Below are 21,102 nucleotides of genomic sequence, written 5' to 3'. Positions count from 1 at the left end.
ATCAATGGGGGTCAATGGGGGGTCAATGGGGGTTAATGGAGGCCAATGGAGGTCAGTGGGGGTCAGTGGAGGTCAATGGGGGTCAGTGGGGGTCAGTGGAGATCATGGGGGTCAATGGAGGTCAATGGGGGTCAATGGGGCTCAGTGGGGGTCAATGGGGCTCAATGGGGGTCAGTGGGGGTCAGTGGGGATCATGGGGGTCAATGGAGGCCAATGAGGGGTCAATGGGGGTCAATGGAGGTCAGTGGGGGTCAGTGGAGGTCAGTGGGGATCCATGAATGTCAGTGGGGGTCAGTGGGGGTCAATGGGGGTCAATGGGGGTCAGTGGGGGTCAGTGGGGGTCAATGGGGATCAATGGGGGTCAATGGGGGTCAGTGGGGGTCAGTGGGGGTCAATGGAGGCCAATGAGGGGTCAATGGGGGTCAATGGGGTTCACTTGGGGGTCAATGGGGGTCAGTGGGGGTCAATGGGGGTCAATGGTGGTCAATGGGGGATCAGTGGAGGTCAGTGGGGGTCAGTAGAGGTCAAGGGTGGTCAGTGGAGGTCAAGGGTGGTCAGTGGAGGTCAAGGGCAGTCAGTGGAGGTCAGTGATGATCAGTGGAGGTCAATGAAGGTCAAGGGTGGTCAGTGGAGGTTAATGATGATCAGTGAAGGTCAGTGGAGGTCAATGAAGGTCAAGGGTGATCAATGATGATCAATGATGATCAATGAAGGTCAATGGAGGTCAAGGGCGGTCAGTGGAGGTCAGTGATGATCAGTGGAGGTTAATGGAGGTCAAGGGTGGTCAGTGGAGGTCAATGATGATCAATGAAGGTCAGTGGAGGTCAAGGGCGGTCAGTGGAGGTCAGTGATGATCAGTGGAGGTCAAGGGCGGTCAACGGAGGTCAAGGGTGCCCGGTGGGCGGCGCCCTCACCCGAGTGGAGGCCGATGCGGATGCGGACGGGCACCTCGGGCATGTGGCGCATGCGGAAGGTGCCGACGGAGCTGAGGATGTCCAGGGCCATGTTGGCGATCTCCCCCGCGTGCCGGTTCCCGTTGCGCTTGGGCAGCCCCGACGCCACCATGTAGGCGTCCCCGATCGTCTCCACCTGGGGGGGGACGTCACCAAGGGCTCAAGGGGGCCGGGGGGATCCATGGGGCAAGGTCAACCTCGAGGTCTTCCCTGGGGTCATCTCCAGCCCCTTGGTGGCCCCTGGTGACCCTTGGTGGCCCCTGATGACCCCCATTGGCCCCTGGTGACCCCTGGTGACCCTTGATGGCTCCTGGTGGCCCTTGGTGGCCCCTGGTGACCCTTGATGGCTCCTGGTGGCCCTTGGTGGCCCCTGGTGACCCTTGATGGCTCCTGGTGGGTCCTAGTGGCCCCTTATGACCCCTGGTGGTCCCTGTTGACCCCTGGTGACCCTTGATGACCCCTGGTGGCCCCTATTGGCCCCTGTTGACCCTTGATGACTCCTAGTGACCCTTGATGGCCCCTGCTGACTCCCGGTGGCCCCTGATGACCCCTAGTGACCCCTGATGGCTTCTGATGACCCCTGGTGACCCCTGATGACCCCTGGTGGTCCCTGTTGACCCTTGATGGCTCCTGGGGACCCTTGGTGGTCCCTGGTGACCCCTGATGACCCTTGGTGGCCCCTAATGACCCTTGTTAACTCCTGGTGACCCCTGATTACTCCTGGTGACCCTTGGTGGCCCCTGATGACCCCTGGTGACCCCCGGTGACCCCTGATGACCCTTGATGGCTCCTGTTGACCCCTGTTGGCCCCTGTTGACCCCTGATGACCCTTGATGGCTCCTGGTGACCCTTGGTGGCCCCTGTTGACCTTTGATGGCCCCTGATGACCCCTGGTGGTCCCTGTTGACCCCTGATGACCCTTGATGGCTCCTGGTGACCCCTGGTGGTCCCTGTTGACCCCTGATGACCCTTGGTGGCCCCTAATGACCCTTGGTGGCCCCTGTTGACCTTTGATGGCCCCTGATGACCTCTGGTGGTCCCTGTTGACCCCTGATGACCCTTGATGGCTCCTGGTGACCCCTGGTGGTCCCTATTGGCCCCTGGTGACCCTTGGTGGCCCCTAATGACCCTTGATGGCTCCTGGTGACCCTTGATGGCTTCTGGTGACCCCTGGTGACCTCTGATGACCCCTATTGGCTCCTGGTGACCCCTGGTGGTCCCTATTGGCCCCTGATGACCCTTGGTGGCCCCTAATGACCCCTGGTGGCTCCTGGTGGCCCCTATTGGCCCCTGTTGACCACCAGTGACCCCTGATGACCCTTGATGGCTCCTGGTGACCCCTGGTGGCCCCTATTGGCCCCTGTTGACCCTTGATGACTCCTAGTGACCCTTGATGGCCCCTGCTGACTCCCGGTGGCCCCTGATGACCCCTAGTGACCCCTGATGGCTTCTGATGACCCCTGGTGACCCCCGATGACCCCTGGTGGTCCCTGTTGACCCTTGATGGCTCCTGGGGACCCTTGGTGGTCCCTGGTGACCCCTGATGACCCTTGGTGGCCCCTAATGACCCTTGATGGCTTCTGGTGACCCCTGGTGACCCCTGGTGACCCCTGATGACCCTTGATGGCTCCTGGTGACCCCTGGTGACCCCTGGTGACCCTTGATGGCTCCTGGTGGGTCCTAGTGGCCCCTTATGACCCCTGTTGACCCCTGGTGGTCCCTGTTGACCCCTGGTGACCCTTGATGACCCCTGGTGGCCCCTATTGGCCCCTGTTGACCCTTGATGACTCCTAGTGACCCTTGATGGCCCCTGCTGACTCCCGGTGGCCCCTGATGACCCCTAGTGACCCCTGATGGCTTCTGATGACCCCTGGTGACCCCCGATGACCCCTGGTGGTCCCTGTTGACCCTTGATGGCTCCTGGGGACCCTTGGTGGTCCCTGGTGACCCCTGATGACCCTTGGTGGCCCCTAATGACCCTTGGTGGCGCCTGGTGACCCCGATGGCTCGTGTTGACCCTTGATGGCTTCTGGTGACCCCTGATGACCCCTATTGGCTCCTGGTGACCCCTGGTGGTCCCTATTGGCCCCTGATGACCCTTGGTGGCCCCTAATGACCCCTGATGGCTCCTGGTGACCCTTGATGGCCCTGATGACCCTTGATGGCTTCTGTTGACCCTTGATGGCTCCTGGTGGCCCCTGTTGACCCCCGTTGACCCCTCTTGGCCCCCGTTGACCCCTGGTGGTCCCCGATGACCCCCCGATGGCCCCCGTTGACCCCTCCCCCATCACCTTGTAGACGTCGTGGGAGCCGATGATGGCGTCGAAGAGGGTGTAGAGGTCGTTGAGGAGGTCGACCACCTCGATGGGCTCGCTCATGGCCGAGATGGTGGTGAAGCCCACGATGTCGCTGAAGTAGAGGGTCACCTCCTCGAAGTACTCGGGCTCCACCGGGGTCCCCATCTTCAGCGCCTTGGCCACCGACCTGCCGTGGGGCCACGGGATCCGTGGGGCGCGGGATCCATGGGGCGGGGGGGGTGGAACCCGCCCCACGGCGCTTGGAAAGGGGTCACCGGGACCTCTTGAGGTTCTCCAAGAACCCTACGTGGCCACCACGGGGCTTCTAGTGGCCACCAGGACCATGGGGATGGAGAAGCAGGAGGTTCTCAAGGTGGGATGGGGACAGGGGTCAAGGGTCTGACCCACAGCAAGGCCCTCAGCCCCATATTGACCCCTCCAGCCCCACAGATCCAGCTCCAGGAGGTCCTCAACCCCTTCCTGGTGGCCACCTCCACCTTGAGGAACCCAACCCAGATCCGTGGGGCAGCTCCAACCTTCCCCCCTGGCCTCCAGGTGGATTCTATGGGGCAGGGACCCCCCTCCAGCCCCACATCGACCTCTCCAGCCCCATATCGACCCCTCCATCCCCACAGATCCAGCTCCAGGAGGTCCTCAACCCCTTCCCCGTGGCCACCTCCACCCTGAGGAACCCAACCCAGATCCGTGGGGCAGCTCCAACCCTTCCAACTGGCCTCCAGGTGGATTCTATGGGGCAGGGACCCCCCCCCAGCCCCACATCGAACCCCCCAGCCCCATATCGACCTCTCCAGCCCCACAGATCCAGCTCCAGGAGGTCCTCAACCCCTTCCCCGTGGCCACCTCCACCCTGAGGAACCCAACCCAGATCCGTGGGGCAGCTCCAACCCTTCCCCCTGGCCTCCAGGTGGATCCTATGGGGCAGGGACCCCCCTCCAGCCCCACATCGAACCCCCCAGCCCCATATCGACCTCTCCAGCCCCACAGATCCAGCTCCAGGAGGTCCTCAACCCCTTCCTGGTGGCCACCTCCACCTTGAGGAACCCAACCCAGATCCGTGGGGCAGCTCCAACCCTTCCAACTGGCCTCCAGGTGGATCCTATGGGGCAGAGACCCCCCTCCAGCCCCACATCGACCTCTCCAGCCCCATATTGACCTCTCCAGCCCCACAGATCCCGCTCCAGGAGGTCCTCAACCCCTTCCTGGTGGCCACCTCCACCCTGAGGAACCCAACCCAGATCCGTGGGGCAGCTCCAACCTTCCCCCCTGGCCTCCAGGTGGATTCTATGGGGCAGGGACCCCCCCCCAGCCCCACATCGAACCCCACGGGACCCACGGGGGCAGCATCTGCGTGAGGAGCCGGTCGGTCTTCTGCTTCTCGATCTCGAGCTCCTCGGTCCTCTCGCGGATCAGGTCCTCCAGGTTGCTGGAATATTGCTCCAACATCCGCAGCATCGAGTCGATGATGTTGGTCTTCCGACCCTTGTTGATGCTCTTGAACTGGGGGGGGGGGGGACCCCGAGATGTTGGGGGGGACCCCAAGATTGAGGGGTGGGACCCATCGGGACCCAGAGATGTGGGGTGGGAGGTGGAGATGGGGTCCCACCACATCATCAGGGCTTCGAATCATCTCTGGAGCTTCAGCCCCATGGATGGGGGGGGACCCTGAGATGTTGGGGGGGACCCCGAGATGTGGGGGGGACCCAGAGATTGGGGGGTGAGACCCAGAGATGTGGGGTGGGAGGTGGAGATGGGGTCCCACCACATCATCAGGGCTTCGAATCATCTCTGGAGCTTCAGCCCCATGGATTGGGGGGGGACCCTGAGATGTCGGGGGGACCCATCAAACCCCATAGATCAGAGCCAGAGCTCCAGACTGGTCCCCTACTGGTCCCTATACCCCCAGACTGGTCCCATACCCACCCTGTGCCCCCTCCTACTGGTCCATATGACCCCAGACTGGTCCCACATCCACCCTGTACCCCTTCCTACTGGTCCATATGAGCCCAGACTGGTCCCATATCCACCCTGTACCCCCTCCTACTGGTCCATATGACCCCAGACTGGTCCCACATCCACCCTGTACCCCCTCCTACTGGTCCATATGACCCCAGACTGGTCCATATACCCCCAGACTGGTCCCATACCCACCCTGTACCCCCTCCTACTGGTCCATATGACCCCAGACTGGTCCATATACCCCCATACTGGTCCCATATCCACCCTGTGCCCCCTCCTACTGGTCCATATGACCCCAGACTGGTCCATATACCCCCAGACTGGTCCCATATCCACCCTGTACCCCCTCCTACTGGTCCATATACCCCAGACTGGTCCCATATCCACCCTGTACCCCCTCCTACTGGTCCATATGACCCCAGACTGGTCCATATACCCCCAGACTGGTCCCATATCCACCCTGTACCCCCTCCTACTGGTCCATACACCCCCAGACTGGTCCCATATCCACCCTGTACCCCCTCCTACTGGTCCATATACCCCCAGACTGGTCCCATATCCACCCTGTACCCCCTCCTACTGGTCCATATGACCCCAGACTGGTCCATATACCCCCAGACTGGTCCCATACCCACCCTGTACCCCCTCCTACTGGTCCATATACCCCCAGACTGGTCCCATATCCACCCTGTACCCCCTCCTACTGGTCCATATACCCCCATACTGGTCCCATACCCACCCTGTACCCCCTCCTACTGGTCCATATACCCCCAGACTGGTCCCATATCCACCCTGTACCCCCTCCTACTGGTCCATATACCCCCAGACTGGTCCCATATCCACCCTGTACCCCCTCCTACTGGTCCATATACCCCCAGACTGGTCCCATATCCACCCTGTACCCCCTCCTACTGGTCCATATACCCCCAGACTGGTCCATATACCCTCATACTGGTCCCATATCCACCCTGTACCCCCTCCTACTGGTCCATATACCCCCAGACTGGTCCCACATCCACCCTGTACCCCCTCCTACTGGTCCATACACCCCCAGACTGGTCCCATATCCACCCTGTACCCCCTCCTACTGGTCCATATACCCCCAGACTGGTCCCATATCCACCCTGTACCCCCTCCTACTGGTCCATATACCCCCAGACTGGTCCCATATCCACCCTGTACCCCCTCCTACTGGTCCATATACCCCCAGACTGGTCCATATACCCTCATACTGGTCCCATATCCACCCTGTACCCCCTCCTACTGGTCCATATACCCCCAGACTGGTCCCATATCCACCCTGTGCCCCCTCCTACTGGTCCATATGACCCCAGACTGGTCCATATACCCCCAGACTGGTCCCATATCCACCCTGTGCCCCCTCCTACTGGTCCATATACCCCCAGACTGGTCCCATATCCACCCTGTGCCCCCTCCTACTGGTCCATACGACCCCAGACTGGTCCCATACCCACCCTGTACCCCCTCCTACTGGTCCATATACCCCCAGACTGGTCCCATATCCACCCTGTGCCCCCTCCTACCGGTCCATACACCCCCAGACTGGTCCCATATCCACCCTGTATCCCCTCCTACTGGTCCATACACCCCCAGACTGGTCCCATATCCACCCTGTGCCCCCTCCTACTGGTCCATATGACCCCAGACTGGTCCCATACCCACCCTGTACCCCCTCCTACTGGTCCATATACCCCCAGACTGGTCCCATATCCACCCTGTGCCCCCTCCTACCAGTCCATACACCCCCAGACTGGTCCCATATCCACCCTGTACCCCCTCCTACTGGTCCATATGACCCCAGACTGGTCCCATATCCACCCTGTACCCCCTCCTACTGGTCCATATGGCCCCAGACTGGTCCATATACCTCCATACTGGTCCCATATCCACCCTGTACCCCCTCCTACTGGTCCATATACCTCCATACTGGTCCTATATCCACCCTCTACCCTCTCCTACTGGTCCATATGACCCCAGACTGGTCTGTATACCCTCAGACTGGTCCCACATCCACCCTGTACCCCCTCCTACTGGTCCATATGACCCCAGACTGGTCCATATACCCCCAGACTGGTCCCATATCCACCCTGTACCCCCTCCTACTGGTCCATATGACCCCAGACTGGTCCCATATCCACCCTGTACCCCCTCCTACTGGTCCATATGACCCCAGACTGGTCCCATATCCACCCTGTACCCCCTCCTACTGGTCCATATACCCCCATACTGGTCCCATATCTACCCTGTACCCCCTCCTACTGGTCCATATGACCCCAGACTGGTCCCATATCCACCCTGTACCCCCTCCTACTGGTCCATATACCCCCATACTGGTCCCATATCTACCCTGTGCCCCCTCCTACTGGTCCATATGACCCCAGACTGGTCCATATACCTCCATACTGGTCCCATATCCACCCTGTACCCCCTCCTACTGGTCCGTATGACCCCGTACCGGTCCATACACCCCCAGACCGGTCCATATAACCCCCCCCGACCGGTCCTGGGCTGACCTGGTCGAAGACCTGGTCGATGTTGGGGCGCTTGTCGGGCTGCTCGGCCCAGCACTGCTTCATCAGGTGGATGCACTCGAGGGGCGCCTGGTCCGCAGACACCGCCGGCCGGCACAGAGGGGGGGGACGAGCCACCTTCTCGATGATCTCTGGGGGTCGGGGGGCAATTAGAGGGGGTCGGGGGGCAGTTAGAGGGGGTTTGGGGGCAGTTAGAGGGAGTTTGGGGGCAATTAGAGGGGGTTTGGGGGCAGTTAGAGGGGGTTTGGGGGCGATTAGAGGGGGTTTGGGGCAGTTAGAGGGGGTTTGGGGGCAGTTAGAGGGGGTTTGGGGGCAGTTAGAGGGGGTTTGGGGGCGGTTAGAGGGGGTTTGGGGGCAGTTAGAGGGAGTTTGGGGGCAATTAGAGGGGGTTTGGGGGCAGTTAGAGGGGGTTTGGGGGCAGTTAGAGGGAGTTTGGGGGCAATTAGAGGGGGTTTGGGGGCAGTTAGAGGGGGTTTGGGGGCTATTAGAGGGGGTTTGGGGGGCTATTAGAGGGGGTTTGGGGCAGTTAGAGGGGTTTGGGGGCAATTAGAGGGGTTTGGGGGCAGTTAGAGGGGGTTTGGGGCAGTTAGAGGGGGTTTGGGGGCAGTTAGAGGGGGTTTGGGGGCAATTAGAGGGGGTTTGGGGCGGTTAGAGGGGGTTTGGGGGCAGTTAGAGGGGGTTTGGGGGCAGTTAGAGGGGGTTTGGGGGCAGTTAGAGGGGGTTTGGGGGCAATTAGAGGGGGTTTGGGGCGGTTAGAGGGGGTTTGGGGGCAGTTAGAGGGGGTTTGGGGGCAATTAGAGGGGGTTTGGGGCGGTTAGAGGGGGTTTGGGGGCAGTTAGAGGGGGTTTGGGGGCAGTTAGAGGGGGTTTGGGGGCAGTTAGAGGGGGTTGGGGGCGATTAGAGGGGGTTTGGGGGCAATTAGAGGGGGTTTGGGGGCAGTTAGAGGGGTTTGGGGGCAGTTAGAGGGGGTTTGGGAGCGATTAGAGGGGGTTTGGGGGCAATTAGAGGGGGTTTGGGGGCAGTTAGAGGTGTTTGGGGGCAGTTAGAGGGGGTTTGGGGGTGATTAGAGGGGGTTTGGGGGCAATTAGAGGGGGTTTGGGGGCAGTTAGAGGTGTTTGGGGGCAGTTAGAGGGGGTTTGGGGGTGATTAGAGGGGGTTTGGGGGCGGTTAGAGGGGGTTTGGGGGCAATTAGAGGGGGTTTGGGGGCAGTTAGAGGGGGTTTGGGGGCGATTAGAGGGGGTTTGGGGGCAGTTAGAGGGGGTTTGGGGGCAGTTAGAGGGGGTTTGGGGGCAGTTAGAGGGGGTTTGGGGGCAGTTAGAGGTGTTTGGGGGCAGTTAGAGGGGGTTTGGGGGCAGTTAGAGGGGGTTTGGGGGCGGTTAGAGGGGGTTTGGGGGCAATTAGAGGGGGTTTGGGGGCAGTTAGAGGGGGTTTGGGGGCGATTAGAGGGGGTTTGGGGGCGATTAGAGGGGGTTTGGGGGCAGTTAGAGGGGTTTGGGGGCAGTTAGAGGGGGTTTGGGAGCGATTAGAGGGGGTTTGGGGGCAATTAGAGGGGGATTGGGGGTGATTAGAGGGGGTTTGGGGGCAATTAGAGGGGTTTGGGGGCAGTTAGAGGGGGTTTGGGGTGATTAGAGGGGGTTTGGGGGCAGTTAGAGGGGGTTTGAGGGCAGTTAGAGGGGGTTTGGGGGCAGTTAGAGGGGGTTCGGGGGCAATTAGAGGGGTTTGGGGGCAGTTAGAGTGGGTTTGGGGGCAGTTAGAGGGGGTTTGGGGGCAGTTAGAGGGGGTTTGGGGGCAATTAGAGGGGGTTTGGGGCGGTTAGAGGGGGTTTGGGGGCAGTTAGAGGGGGTTTGGGGGCAATTAGAGGGGGTTTGGGGCGGTTAGAGGGGGTTTGGGGGCAGTTAGAGGGGGTTTGGGGGCAGTTAGAGGGGGTTTGGGGGCAGTTAGAGGGGGTTGGGGGCGATTAGAGGGGGTTTGGGGGCAATTAGAGGGGGTTTGGGGGCAGTTAGAGGGGTTTGGGGGCAGTTAGAGGGGGTTTGGGAGCGATTAGAGGGGGTTTGGGGGCAATTAGAGGGGGTTTGGGGGCAGTTAGAGGTGTTTGGGGGCAGTTAGAGGGGGTTTGGGGGTGATTAGAGGGGGTTTGGGGGCGGTTAGAGGGGGTTTGGGGGCAATTAGAGGGGGTTTGGGGGCAGTTAGAGGGGGTTTGGGGGCGATTAGAGGGGGTTTGGGGGCAGTTAGAGGGGGTTTGGGGGCAGTTAGAGGGGGTTTAGGGGCAAGTAGAGGGGGTTTGGGGTCCCTGGTGGCCCCTAGTGGCTTCCTGGTGGCCCTGGTGGGTTCCTGGTGGCCCTAGTGGGTTCCTGGTGGCCCCTAGAGGGTCCCTGGTGGCCCTGGTGGGTTCCTGGTGGCCCTAGTGGGTTCCTGGTGGCCTCTAGTGGGTTCCTGGTGGCTCCTAGTGGGTTCCTGGTGGCCCCTAGAGGGTCCCTGGTGGCCCTAGTGGGTTCCTGGTGGCCTCTAGTGGGTTCCTGGTGGCCCTAGTGGGTTCCTGGTGGCCCCTAGAGGGTCCCTGGTGGCCCCTAGTGGGTTCCTGGTGGCCCCTAGAGGGTCCCTGGTGGCCCTGGTGGGTTCCTAGTGGCCCTGAAGGTCCCTGATGGGTTCCTGGTGGCCCCTAGTGGGTCCCTGGTGGTCCCTGCTGGATCCCTGGTGGCCCCTGGTGGGTTCCTGATGGCCCTGGAGGTCCCTGCTGGATCCCTGGTGGCCCTGGTGGGTTCCTAATGGCCCTGGAGGTCCCTGCTGGATCCCTGGTGGCCCTGGTGGGTTCCTGGTGGCCCCTGGTGGGTCCCTGGTGGCCCTGGTGGGTTCCTAATGGCCCTGGAGGTCCCTGCTGGATCCCTGGTGGCCCTGGTGGGTTCCTGGTGGCCCTGGTGGGTCCCTGATGGATCCCTGGTGGGTTCCTGATGGCCCTGGTGGTCCCTGCTGGATCCCTGGTGGCCCTGGTGGGTTCCTGGTGGCCCCTGGTGGGTCCCTGGTGGCCCTGGTGGGTTCCTAGTGGCCCTGGTGGTCCCTGCTGGATCCCTGGTGGCCCCTGGTGGATCCCTGGTAGCTCCTAGTGGGTCCCTGGTGGGTTCCTGATGGTCCTGGAGGATCCCTGGTGGCCCTGGTGGGTTCCTGATGGCCCTGGAGGTCCCTGCTGGATCCCTGGTGGCCCCTGGTGGGTCCCTGGCAGCTCCTAGTGGTCCCTGGTGGCTCCTGGTGGGTTCCTGCTGGATCCCTGGTGGCCCTGGTGGGTCCCTGGTGGCCCCAGCTGGATCCCTGGTGGCCCTGGTGGGTTCCCCGGTGGCCGCGGGGGGCGGGTGGTGGCCCTACCCTCGGGGGGCAGCCCCAGCATGCAGTAGGGGGCGCTGCGGCAGACGACCTCCTGCATGATGATGCCGACGCCGAAGACGTCGCCGCGTTGGGAGCCGCGGCGCTCCAGCCCCGCGTCGCGCAGCAGCTCCGGCGCCGTCCACAGCCGCTCTGAGGCACCACGGGGACAACCCCGCGGGGACAACGCGTCAGGGACACCCCCCGGAACGGAGAGAACCAGTCATGGAGGCAGCAAACCAGCCGTGGAGGCATCAAAGCATGGGGAGAACCAACCATGAGCCATCAAACCAGCCATGGAGGCATCAAACCAGTCATGGAGGCATCAAAGCATGGGGAGAACCAACCATGAGCCATCAAACCAGCCATGGAGGCATCAAACCAGTCATGGAGGCATCAAAGCATGGAGAGAACCAACTATGAGCCATCAAACCATGGAGAGAACCAACCATGAGCCATCAAACCAGTCATGGAGGCATCAAACCATGGATTCAACCAACCATGGAGCCATCAAACCAGCCATGGAGGCATCAAACCAGCCATGGAGACATCAAACCAGCCGTGGAGCCATCAAACCATGGATTCAACCAACCATGGAGCCATCAAACCAGCCATGGAGGCATCAAACCATGGATTCAACCAACCATGGAGCCATCAAACCAGCCATGGAGGCATCAAACCAGCCATGGAGACATCAAACCAGCCATGGAGCCATCAAACCATGGATTCAACCAACCATGGAGTCATCAAACCAGCCATGGAGGCATCAAACCAGCCATGGAGGCATCAAAGCATGGAGAGAACCAACCGTGGAGCCATCAAACCAGCCATGGAGGCATCAAACCAGTCATGGAGGCATCAAAGCATGGGGAGAACCAACCATGAGCCATCAAACCATGGAGAGAACCAAACGTGGAGGCATCAAACCAGCCATGGAGACATCAAACCAGCCGTGGAGGCATCAAACCATGGAGAGAACCAACCATGGAGCCATCAAACCAGCCATGGAGGCATCAAACCATGGAGAAAACCAACCGTGGAGCCATCAAACCAGCCATGGAGGCATCAAACCAGTCATGGAGGCATCAAAGCATGGGGAGAACCAACCATGAGCCATCAAACCATGGAGAGAACCAACCGTGGAGGCATCAAACCAGCCATGGAGGCATCAAACCAGCCATGGAGGCATCAAACCATGGAGAGAACCAACCATGAGCCATCAAACCATGGAGAGAACCAACCATGAGCCATCAAACCATGGATTCAACCAACTGTGGAGCCATCAAACCAGCCATGGAGACATCAAAGCATGGAGACAACCAGCTGTGGCCACCCCCACTCAACCATGACCCAACGTTCTTCTCCTCCCCCCAACCTTCTCCCCCCCAACCTTCTTCTCCCCGCCAACCTTCTCCCCCACCCCAACCTTCTCCACCCCAACCTTCTCCTCCAACTCAACCTTCTCCATCCCCCCAACCTTCTCCTCCCCCCAACCTTCTCCTCCCCGCAACCTTCTCCTCCACCCCAACCTTCTCCAACTCAACCTTCTCCTCCAACCCAACCTTCTCCTCCAACCCAACCTTCTCCTCCAACGCAACCTTCTCCATCCCCCCAACCTTCTCCTCCCCCCCGACCTTCTCCTCCCGCCCCGTGTCCCCGTGTCCCCGTGTCCCCTCTCACCGTGGGGCTGGGGCTGGGGGGCGGGCAGCCGCTGGGCCTCCAGGAGCTCGTTGTAGCCGTGGTCGGTGACCTTCAGCACGAAGCGTCCGTCCACCACGCAGTTACGGGACTTGAGGCGCCCGTGGACCACGCCGCGGTGGTGGAGGTACCGCACGCCCTGGGGGGGGACAGCAGGACCACCGTGGACACCAGAACCCCCATGGACACCATCCCATGACCTCTAGAACCCCCATGGCCACCATCCCATGATCTCCAGAACCCCCATGGCCACCACCCCATGATCTCCAGAACCTCCATGGCCACCATCCCATGACCTCTAGAACCTCCATGACCACCATCCCATGACCTCTAGAACCTCCATGGCCACCATCCCATGACCTCTAGAACCCCCATGGCCACCATCCCATGACCTCTAGAACCTCCATGGCCACCATCCAAGGATCTCCAGAACCTCCATGGCCACCATCCCATGACCTCTAGAACCCCCATGGCCACCATCCCATGACCTCTAGAACCTCCATGACCACCATCCCAGGATCTCCAGAACCTCCATGGCCACCATCCCATGATCTCCAGAACCTCCATGGCCACCATCCCATGACCTCTAGAACCTCCATGGCCACCAGCCCATGACCTCTAGAACCCCCATGGCCACCATCCCATGACCTCTAGAACCCCCATGGCCACCATCCCATGACCTCTAGAACCCCCATGGCCACCATCCCATGACCTCTAGAACCTCCATGGCCACCATCCCATGGCCACCACCATCCCATGATCTCCAGAACCTCCATGGCCACCATCCCATGGCCTCTAGAACCTCCATGGCCACCAGCCCATGACCTCTAGAACCCCCATGGCCACCATCCCATGACCTCTAGAACCCCCATGGCCACCATCCCATGACCTCTAGAACCCCCATGGCCACCATCCCATGACCTCTAGAACCTCCATGGCCACCATCCCATGGCCACCACCATCCCATGATCTCCAGAACCTCCATGGCCACCATCCCATGACCTCTAGAACCTCCATGGCCACCATCCCATGATCTCCAGAACCTCCATGACCACCATCCCATGACCTCCAGAACCTCCATGGCCACCAGCCCCCTCCACGGGCACCTTGATGAGGTCGATGAGGAGCGAGGACTTGAACATCCAGTCGAGCTTCATGTCCTGGTTGAGCAGGAGGTCCTGGAGGCTGCCGCGCGAGCAGTGCTCGGACACGATGGCGAAGATGCCGCAGTCGTGGAAGAAGCCCAGGAACAGGTTGACGTTCTCGTGCCGCAGGTCCCTCAGCTGCTCGGGGACACCAAGATCCAACCTTCTCCTCCAGCCCAACCTTCTCCTCCATGATCCAACCTTCTCCTCCAACCCAACCTTCTCCTCCAGCCCAACCTTCTCCTCCAGCCCAACCTTCTCCTCCACCCCAACCTTCTCCTCCACCCCAACCTTCTCCTCCCACCCAACCTTCTCCTCCAGCCCAACCTTCTCCTCCAACCCAACCTTCTCCTCCAGCCCAACCTTCTCCTCCAACCCAACCTTCTCCTCCAAGATCCAACCTTCTCCTCCAACCCAACCTTCTCCTCCAGCCCAACCTTCTCCTCCACCCCAACCTTCTCCTCCAACCCAACCTTCTCCTCCAACCCAACCTTCTCCTCCAGCCCAACCTTCTCCTCCAGCCCAACCTTCTCCTCCATGATCCAACCTTCTCCTCCACCCCAACCTTCTCCTCCACCCCAACCTTCTCCTCCACCCCAACCTTCTCCTCCATGATCCAACCTTCTCCTCCACCCCAACCTTCTCCTCCAAGATCCAACCTTCTCCTCCAACCCAACCTTCCCCCCCATGATCCAACCATGTCCCCAGGTTGTCCCCGTGTCCCCTCACCTTGCAGAAGGCCAGCTTGGTGGCCGGTTTCACCTCGCTGTGCTGGTCTCCTGGGAACTTCTTCAACCACACCCAGTCCCCCTGGAGGAGGCCAAGCAGGAGGCATCTCAGCACCTTCACCACCAGCCTCCACGTCCCCCAAGCCACCCAACGTCCCTCCTCGACCCAACCAGAACCCCCTGGAGACCACGAGAGGGTCTCAACCCAACCAGAACCCCCTGGAGATCCCTCAACCCAACTTTTTAGCCCCAGATGGAGCTTGGAGACCACGAGATAGTCTCACCCAGAGCCCTCTGGAGACCACGAGAGGGTCTCAACCCAACCAGAACCCCCTGGAGATGCTTCAACCCAACTTTTTAGCCCCAGTTGGAGCTTCAAGACCACGAGATGGCCTCACCCAGAACCAGAACCCCCTGGAGATCCTTCAACCCAACTTTTTAGCCCCAGATGGAGCTTGGAGACCACGAGATAGTCTCACCCAGAGCCCTCTGGAGACCACGAGAGGGTCTCAACCCAACCAGAACCCCCTGGAGATGCTTCAACCCAACTTTTTAGCCCCAGTTGGAGCTTGGAGACCACGAGATGGTCTCACCCAGAACCCTCTGGAGACCACGAGAGGGTCTCAACCCAACCAGAACCCCCTGGAGATCCCTCAACCCAACTTTTTAGCCCCAGTTGGAGCTTGGAGACCACGAGATGGTCTCACCCAGAACCTTCTGGAGACCACGAGAGGGTCTCAACCCAACCAGAACCCCCTGGAGATCCCTCAACCCAACTTTTTAACCCCAGTAGGAGCTTCAAGACCACGAGATGGCCTCACCCAGAACCAGAACCCCCTGGAGATCCTTCAACCCAACATTTTAACCCCAGTTGGACCTTGGAGACCACGAGATGGTCTCACCCAGAGCCCTCTGGAGACCACGAGAGGGTCTCAACCCAACCAGAACCCCCTGGAGATCCCTCAACCCAACTTTTTAGCCTCAGTAGGAGCTTGGAGACCACGAGATGGTCTCACCCAGAACCCTCTGGAGACCACGAGAGGGTCTCAACCCAACCAGAACCCCCTGGAGATGCTTCAACCCAACTTTTTAGCCCCAGTTGGAGCCTGGAGACCACGAGGAGGTGGGTGGGTCGGGTCGGGGCAGGAGGAAGGAGGTTCTGGGGTGGGAAGGAGAAGGTTGAGGTGTCTCCACTTACCTGCACGGAGGCGACAAGGCCCTGTTGGTTAAACAAGAGGAGGAGGAGGGGCAGCTGCCCGTCGCCCTTGGGGTTTTCGGAGCCCTGCGGGGAAGGGCACGAGGGGTGGGGGGTGACGGGGTCACCTCCTCCCACCCGCGGCGGGAGACGAGGGACGGGGGACGGTCCCTACGGAGGAGGTCGCCGGGCCTTGTCGCCCCCGGAGGTCGAGGACAAGGGGCTGGGGGGGGGGGGGGAGGAGGAGAAGGTGGTGGAGGAGGAGAAGGTTGGGATGGAGGAGGTTGAGGGGGTGGAGGAGGAGAAGGTTGAGGAGGAGGAGAAGGTTGGGATGGAGGAGAAGGTTGGGATGGAGGAGGAGGAGAAGGTTGAGGAGATGGAGAAGGAGAAGGTTGAGGGGATGGAGGAGGAGGAGAAGGTTGAGGAGGAGGAGAAGGTTGGGATGGAGGAGGTTGAGGGGATGGAGGAGAAGGTTGAGGAGGAGAAGGTTGAGGGGATGGAGGAGAAGAAGTTGAGGGGATGGAGGAGGAGGAGAAGTTGAGGGGATGGAGGAGGAGGAGAAGGTTGAGGAGGAGAAGGAGAAGTTGAGGGGATGGAGGAGGAGGAGAAGGTTGAGGGGATGGAGGAGGTTGAGGAGGAGGAGAAGGTTGAGGGGATGGAGGAGGAGGAGAAGGTTGAGGAGGAGGAGAAGGTTGAGGGGATGGAGGAGGAGAAGTTGAGGGGATGGAGGAGGAGGAGAAGGTTGAGGGGATGGAGGAGGAGGAGAAGGTTGAGGGGATGGAGGAGGAGGAGAAGGTTGAGGAGGAGGAGAAGGTTGAGGAGGAGGAGGAGAAGGTTGAGGGGATGGAGGAGGAGGAGAAGGTTGAGGGGATGGAGGAGGAGGAGAAGGTTGAGGAGGAGGAGGAGAAGGTTGAGGGGATGGAGGAGGAGGAGAAGGTTGAGGAGGAGGAGAAGGTTGAGGAGGAGGAGGAGAAGGTTGAGGAGGAGAAGGAGAAGGTTGAGGGGATGGAGGAGGAGGTCGAGGAGGAGGAGGAGGAGAAGATCTGAGGAGGGCTCCTACCTCGGCGATGGCCACGTTGGTGTTGTCGGGACCTGCCACGAGGCTCTTGGCGTCTCCACCGCTGCGACCGGCCAGGCTGGTGCGGCTGCCGTCCACCTGCGGGGTGGGGGGGGGCTCAGGGCCCCTGGGGTCCCACCAGCCCCTGGGCTCCAACTACTCCAGGAGGTCCCACCAGCCCGTGAAGTCCCATGTCACCCCTGGGGTCCCATCAGCCCTTGAGGTCCCACCAGTCCATGAGGTCCCACCAGCCCATGAGGTCCCACCAGCCCCTGGGGTCCCACATCTCACCTGGGGTCCCACCACCTCATGGGGTCCCACGTCTCCATGAGGTCCCACCAGCCCCTGGGGTCCCACCAGCCCATTAGGTCCCACCAGCCCTTGAGGTCCTTCAAGTCCCTGGGGTCTCACATCACCCCTGGGGTCCCACCAGCCCCTGGGGTCCCACATCTCCATGAGGTCCCACCAGCCCCTGGGGTCCCACGTCTCCATGAGGTCCCACCAGCCCCTGGGGTCCCACCAGCCCCTGGGGTCCCACATCTCCATGAGGTCCCACCAGCCCCTGGGGTCCCACCAGCCCCTGGGGTCCCACGTCTCCATGAGGTCCCACCAGCCCCTGGGGTCCCATGTCACCATGAGGTCCCACCAGCCCCTGGGGTCCCGCCAGCCCCTGGGGTCCCATGTCACCATGAGGTCCCACCAGCCCCTGGGGTCCCACCAGCCCCTGGGGTCCCACGTCTCCATGAGGTCCCACCAGCCCCTGGGGTCTCACATCACCCCTGGGGTCCCGCCAGCCCCTGGGGTCCCACGTCTCCATGAGGTCCCACCAGCCCCTGGGGTCCCACGTCTCCATGAGGTCCCACCAGCCCCTGGGGTCCCAGCAGCCCATTAGGTCCCACCAGCCCATTAGGTCCCACCAGCCCTTGAGGTCCTTCAAGTCCCTGGGGTCTCACATCACCCCTGGGGTCCCACCAGTCCATGAGGTCCCACATCTCCATGAGGTCCCACCAGCCCCTGGGGTCCCACGTCTCCATGAGGTCCCACCAGCCCCTGGGGTCCCACCAGCCCCTGGGGTCCCACGTCTCCATGAGGTCCCACGTCACCCCTGGAGTCCCACCAGCCCCTGATGTCCAACCAACCCCTGAGGTCCCACGTCTTTGTGGGTTCCCACCAGCCCCAGGTTCTCCTTCCAAGGCCACCGGTCGGCCTGGAGGCCTCAGGGTTCTCCTTCCCAGCCCCCTGTGTCCCCACCGAGCCGAGGTGGCCACCCCGGACCCCCCGTCCCCCACCTTCTTGCTGCTCTGCGTGTGGATGAAGGTCAGATCCTCCATGGTGAGGATGATCTTGTTGGGTCCCTTCATCAACTGAGCCTCCTGGAGGCGCCGCCTGCCCAGAGGAGGGGACACACAAGACCTCGAGGTGACCCTGAGGTCCCACCGCAGCCCCCCAGGTCCCCTCGGGGTGGTGGCACCGACCGGATGAAGCAGGCGAGGGCGGCTCCGGCGGCCACCAGGGCCGAGACGAGGAGGAACATGAGGAGAACGAAGGTGGCGTCCATGCCTACGGTGGAGAGAAGAAGAGGGGGAAGATGAGCCGTGGCCTGGAGGAACCAACCGGAGCTTCGCGAGGCGGCCGCGGCCACCTAGGGACCTGGGGGCCACCTTGGGGGGGCCACCTATGGCTGGTCACGCTCATGGAGGGCCACCTAGGGTCCTTTACGTGGTTCTGGACGCCCACCAAGCCCAATCCTGATGATCTACATGGTTCTGGACGCCCACCAAGCCCAATCCTGATGATTTACATGGTTCTGGACGCCCACCAAGCCCATTCATGGTCATTTACATGGTTCTGGAAGCCCTATCGTGACCATTTACGTGGTTTTGGAAGCCCACCAAGCCCATTCATGGACATTTACATGGTTTTGGAAGCCCACCAAGCCCAATCCTGATGATTTACATGGTTTTGGATGCCCACCAAGCCCATTCATGGTCATTTACATGGTTCTGGAAGCCCCATTCTGACCCTTTACATGGTTCTGGACTCCCACCAAGCCCAATCATGAACATCTACGTGGTTTTGGAAGCCCACCAAGCCCAATCCTGATGATTTACATGGTTCTGGACGCCCACCAAGCCCAATCCTGATGATCTACGTGGTTCTGGACGCCCACCAAGCCCAATCCTGATAGTTTACATGGTTCTGGACGCCCACCAAGCCCCATCCTGATGATCTACATGGTTCTGGATGCCCACCAAGCCCAATCCTGATGATCTACATGGTTTTGGAAGCCCACCAAGCCCATTCATGGTCATTTACATGGTTCTGGAAGCCCTATCGTGACCCTTTACGTGGTTTTGGACGCCCACCAAGCCCATTCATGGACATTTACATGGTTTTGGAAGCCCACCAAGCCCAATCCTGATGATCTACATGGTTCTGGAAGCCCACCAAGCCCAATCCTGATGATTTACATGGTTCTGGATGCCCACCAAGCCCATTCATGGTCATTTACATGGTTCTGGAAGCCCTATCGTGACCCTTTACGTGGTTTTGGAAGCCCACCAAGCCCAATCCTGATACTTAACGTGGTTTTGGAAGCCCACCAAGCCCAATCCTGATACTTAACGTGGTTCTGGAAGCCCACCAAGCCCCCCCAAGCCCCCGAGGTCCCCCCCCCCGGCGCCCCTCACCCCCGTTGCAGATGGTCCCCGACTCAAACCAGCAGCCGGAGTCGGTGCCGGGGCTGGAGCTGTGGGGCCAGTGGACGCTGTGGCCTCGGTAGCCGAGTCCTCTGGTCCCCGGCTCCAAGCCGTAGACCGGCCAGAGGCGGTCGCCCTTGCCGTCCGTGTCCAAGACGACGTAGGGGACGTTGACGGCTCCGTCCTCGTCCACCGAGAAGCTCTGGCAGAAGCCGTCGAGGCGGAAGCCGCGGGCGTTGGCGGCCACGCTCGTGCCCATCACCCAGCGGCCGCTCTGCCGCGTGGCCTCCACGGCCTTGGCCAAGAAGAAGATGGAGTTGTAGATGGTGGCGAAGAGAGGGTGGACCTGGACGGAGAAGGGGGGGGACACGAGGTGGAGGTGACAGCAGAAGCCCTGGAGGTGCCCTCAAACTCCCTGGAGATGCCTCCAAACTCCCTGGAGATGCCTCCAAACCCCCTGGGGATGCCTCCAGACCTCCTGGAGATGCCTCCAACCCCCTGGAGATGCCCTCAAACTCCCTGGAGATGCCCTCAACCCCCTGTAGATGCCCTCAAACCTTCTGTAGGTGCCCTCAAACCCCCTGGAGATGCCTCCAAACCCCCTGGAGATGCCCTCAACCCCCTGTAGATGCCCTCAACCCTCCGGAGATGCCCTCAAACCCCTGTAGATGCCCTAAACTCTACTATAGATGCCCCCAAACCCCCTGTAGATGCCTCCAAACCCCCTGGAGATGCCCTCAAACCGCCTGGAGATGCCCCCAAACCACGTGGAGATGCCCTCAAACCCCCTGGAGATGCCCTCAACCCCCTGTAGATGCTCTCAATCTCACTATAAATGCCCTCAACCCCCCTGTAGATGCCCTCAGCCCCACTATAGATGCCCCCCAACCCCATGGGGATGCCCTCAAGCCCCCTGTAGATGCCTCCAAACCCCCTGGAGATGCCCTCAACCCCACTATAGATGCCCTCAAACCCCCTGAAGATGCCCTCAACCCCACTATAGATGCCCTCAAACCCCCTGAAGATGCCCTCAACCTCACTATAAATGTCCCCAAACGCCTGTAGATGCCCCCAAACCCTCTGTAGATGCCCTCAAACCTCCTGGAGATGCCCTCAAACCTCCTGGAGATGCCCCCCAACCCCTTGGAGATGCCCTCAAACCTCCTGGAGATGCCCTCAAACCCCTGTAGATGCCCTAAACTCTACTATAGATGCCCCCAAACCCCCTGGAGATGCCCCCAACCCTCTGGAGATGCCCTCAAATCACCTGTAGACGCCCCCAAACCCCCTGGAGATGCCCTCAACCCGCCTGTAGATGCCCTTAAACCCCCTGTAGATGCCCTCAACCTCACTATAAATGCCCTCAACCCCTCTTGAGACACCCCCAACCCCCTGGAGATGCCTCCAAACCCCCTGTAGATGCCCTCAAACCGCCTGTAGATGCCCT

General features: G+C 60.9%; 1 protein-coding gene across 1 annotated transcript in view; it reads right to left on the bottom strand.

Moving 5' to 3' along the window:
• Positions 1-21,102, bottom strand: part of LOC138735142 (retinal guanylyl cyclase 1-like) — a 32,347-nt gene that overhangs the window by 6,388 nt on the left and 4,857 nt on the right. Inside the window, exons 4-16 of the mRNA XM_069883046.1 lie at positions 19,647-20,001; positions 18,432-18,516; positions 18,246-18,342; positions 16,960-17,055; positions 15,903-15,986; positions 14,706-14,786; positions 13,938-14,114; positions 12,814-12,970; positions 11,137-11,286; positions 7,762-7,910; positions 4,605-4,768; positions 3,245-3,437; positions 915-1,089 (exon numbers count right to left, since the gene is read on the bottom strand). Coding sequence (XP_069739147.1) covers positions 915-1,089; positions 3,245-3,437; positions 4,605-4,768; positions 7,762-7,910; positions 11,137-11,286; positions 12,814-12,970; positions 13,938-14,114; positions 14,706-14,786; positions 15,903-15,986; positions 16,960-17,055; positions 18,246-18,342; positions 18,432-18,516; positions 19,647-20,001 — 1,963 coding nt within the window. The remainder of the gene's footprint in view (positions 1-914; positions 1,090-3,244; positions 3,438-4,604; positions 4,769-7,761; positions 7,911-11,136; positions 11,287-12,813; positions 12,971-13,937; positions 14,115-14,705; positions 14,787-15,902; positions 15,987-16,959; positions 17,056-18,245; positions 18,343-18,431; positions 18,517-19,646; positions 20,002-21,102) is intronic.

Source organism: Phaenicophaeus curvirostris, unplaced genomic scaffold, assembly GCF_032191515.1.
Source record: "Phaenicophaeus curvirostris isolate KB17595 unplaced genomic scaffold, BPBGC_Pcur_1.0 scaffold_490, whole genome shotgun sequence".
Classification (NCBI taxonomy): Eukaryota; Metazoa; Chordata; class Aves; order Cuculiformes; family Cuculidae; genus Phaenicophaeus; species Phaenicophaeus curvirostris.
The sequence above is the reverse complement of the archived record's forward strand: the minus strand, read 5'-3'. Positions and strand labels throughout refer to the sequence as shown.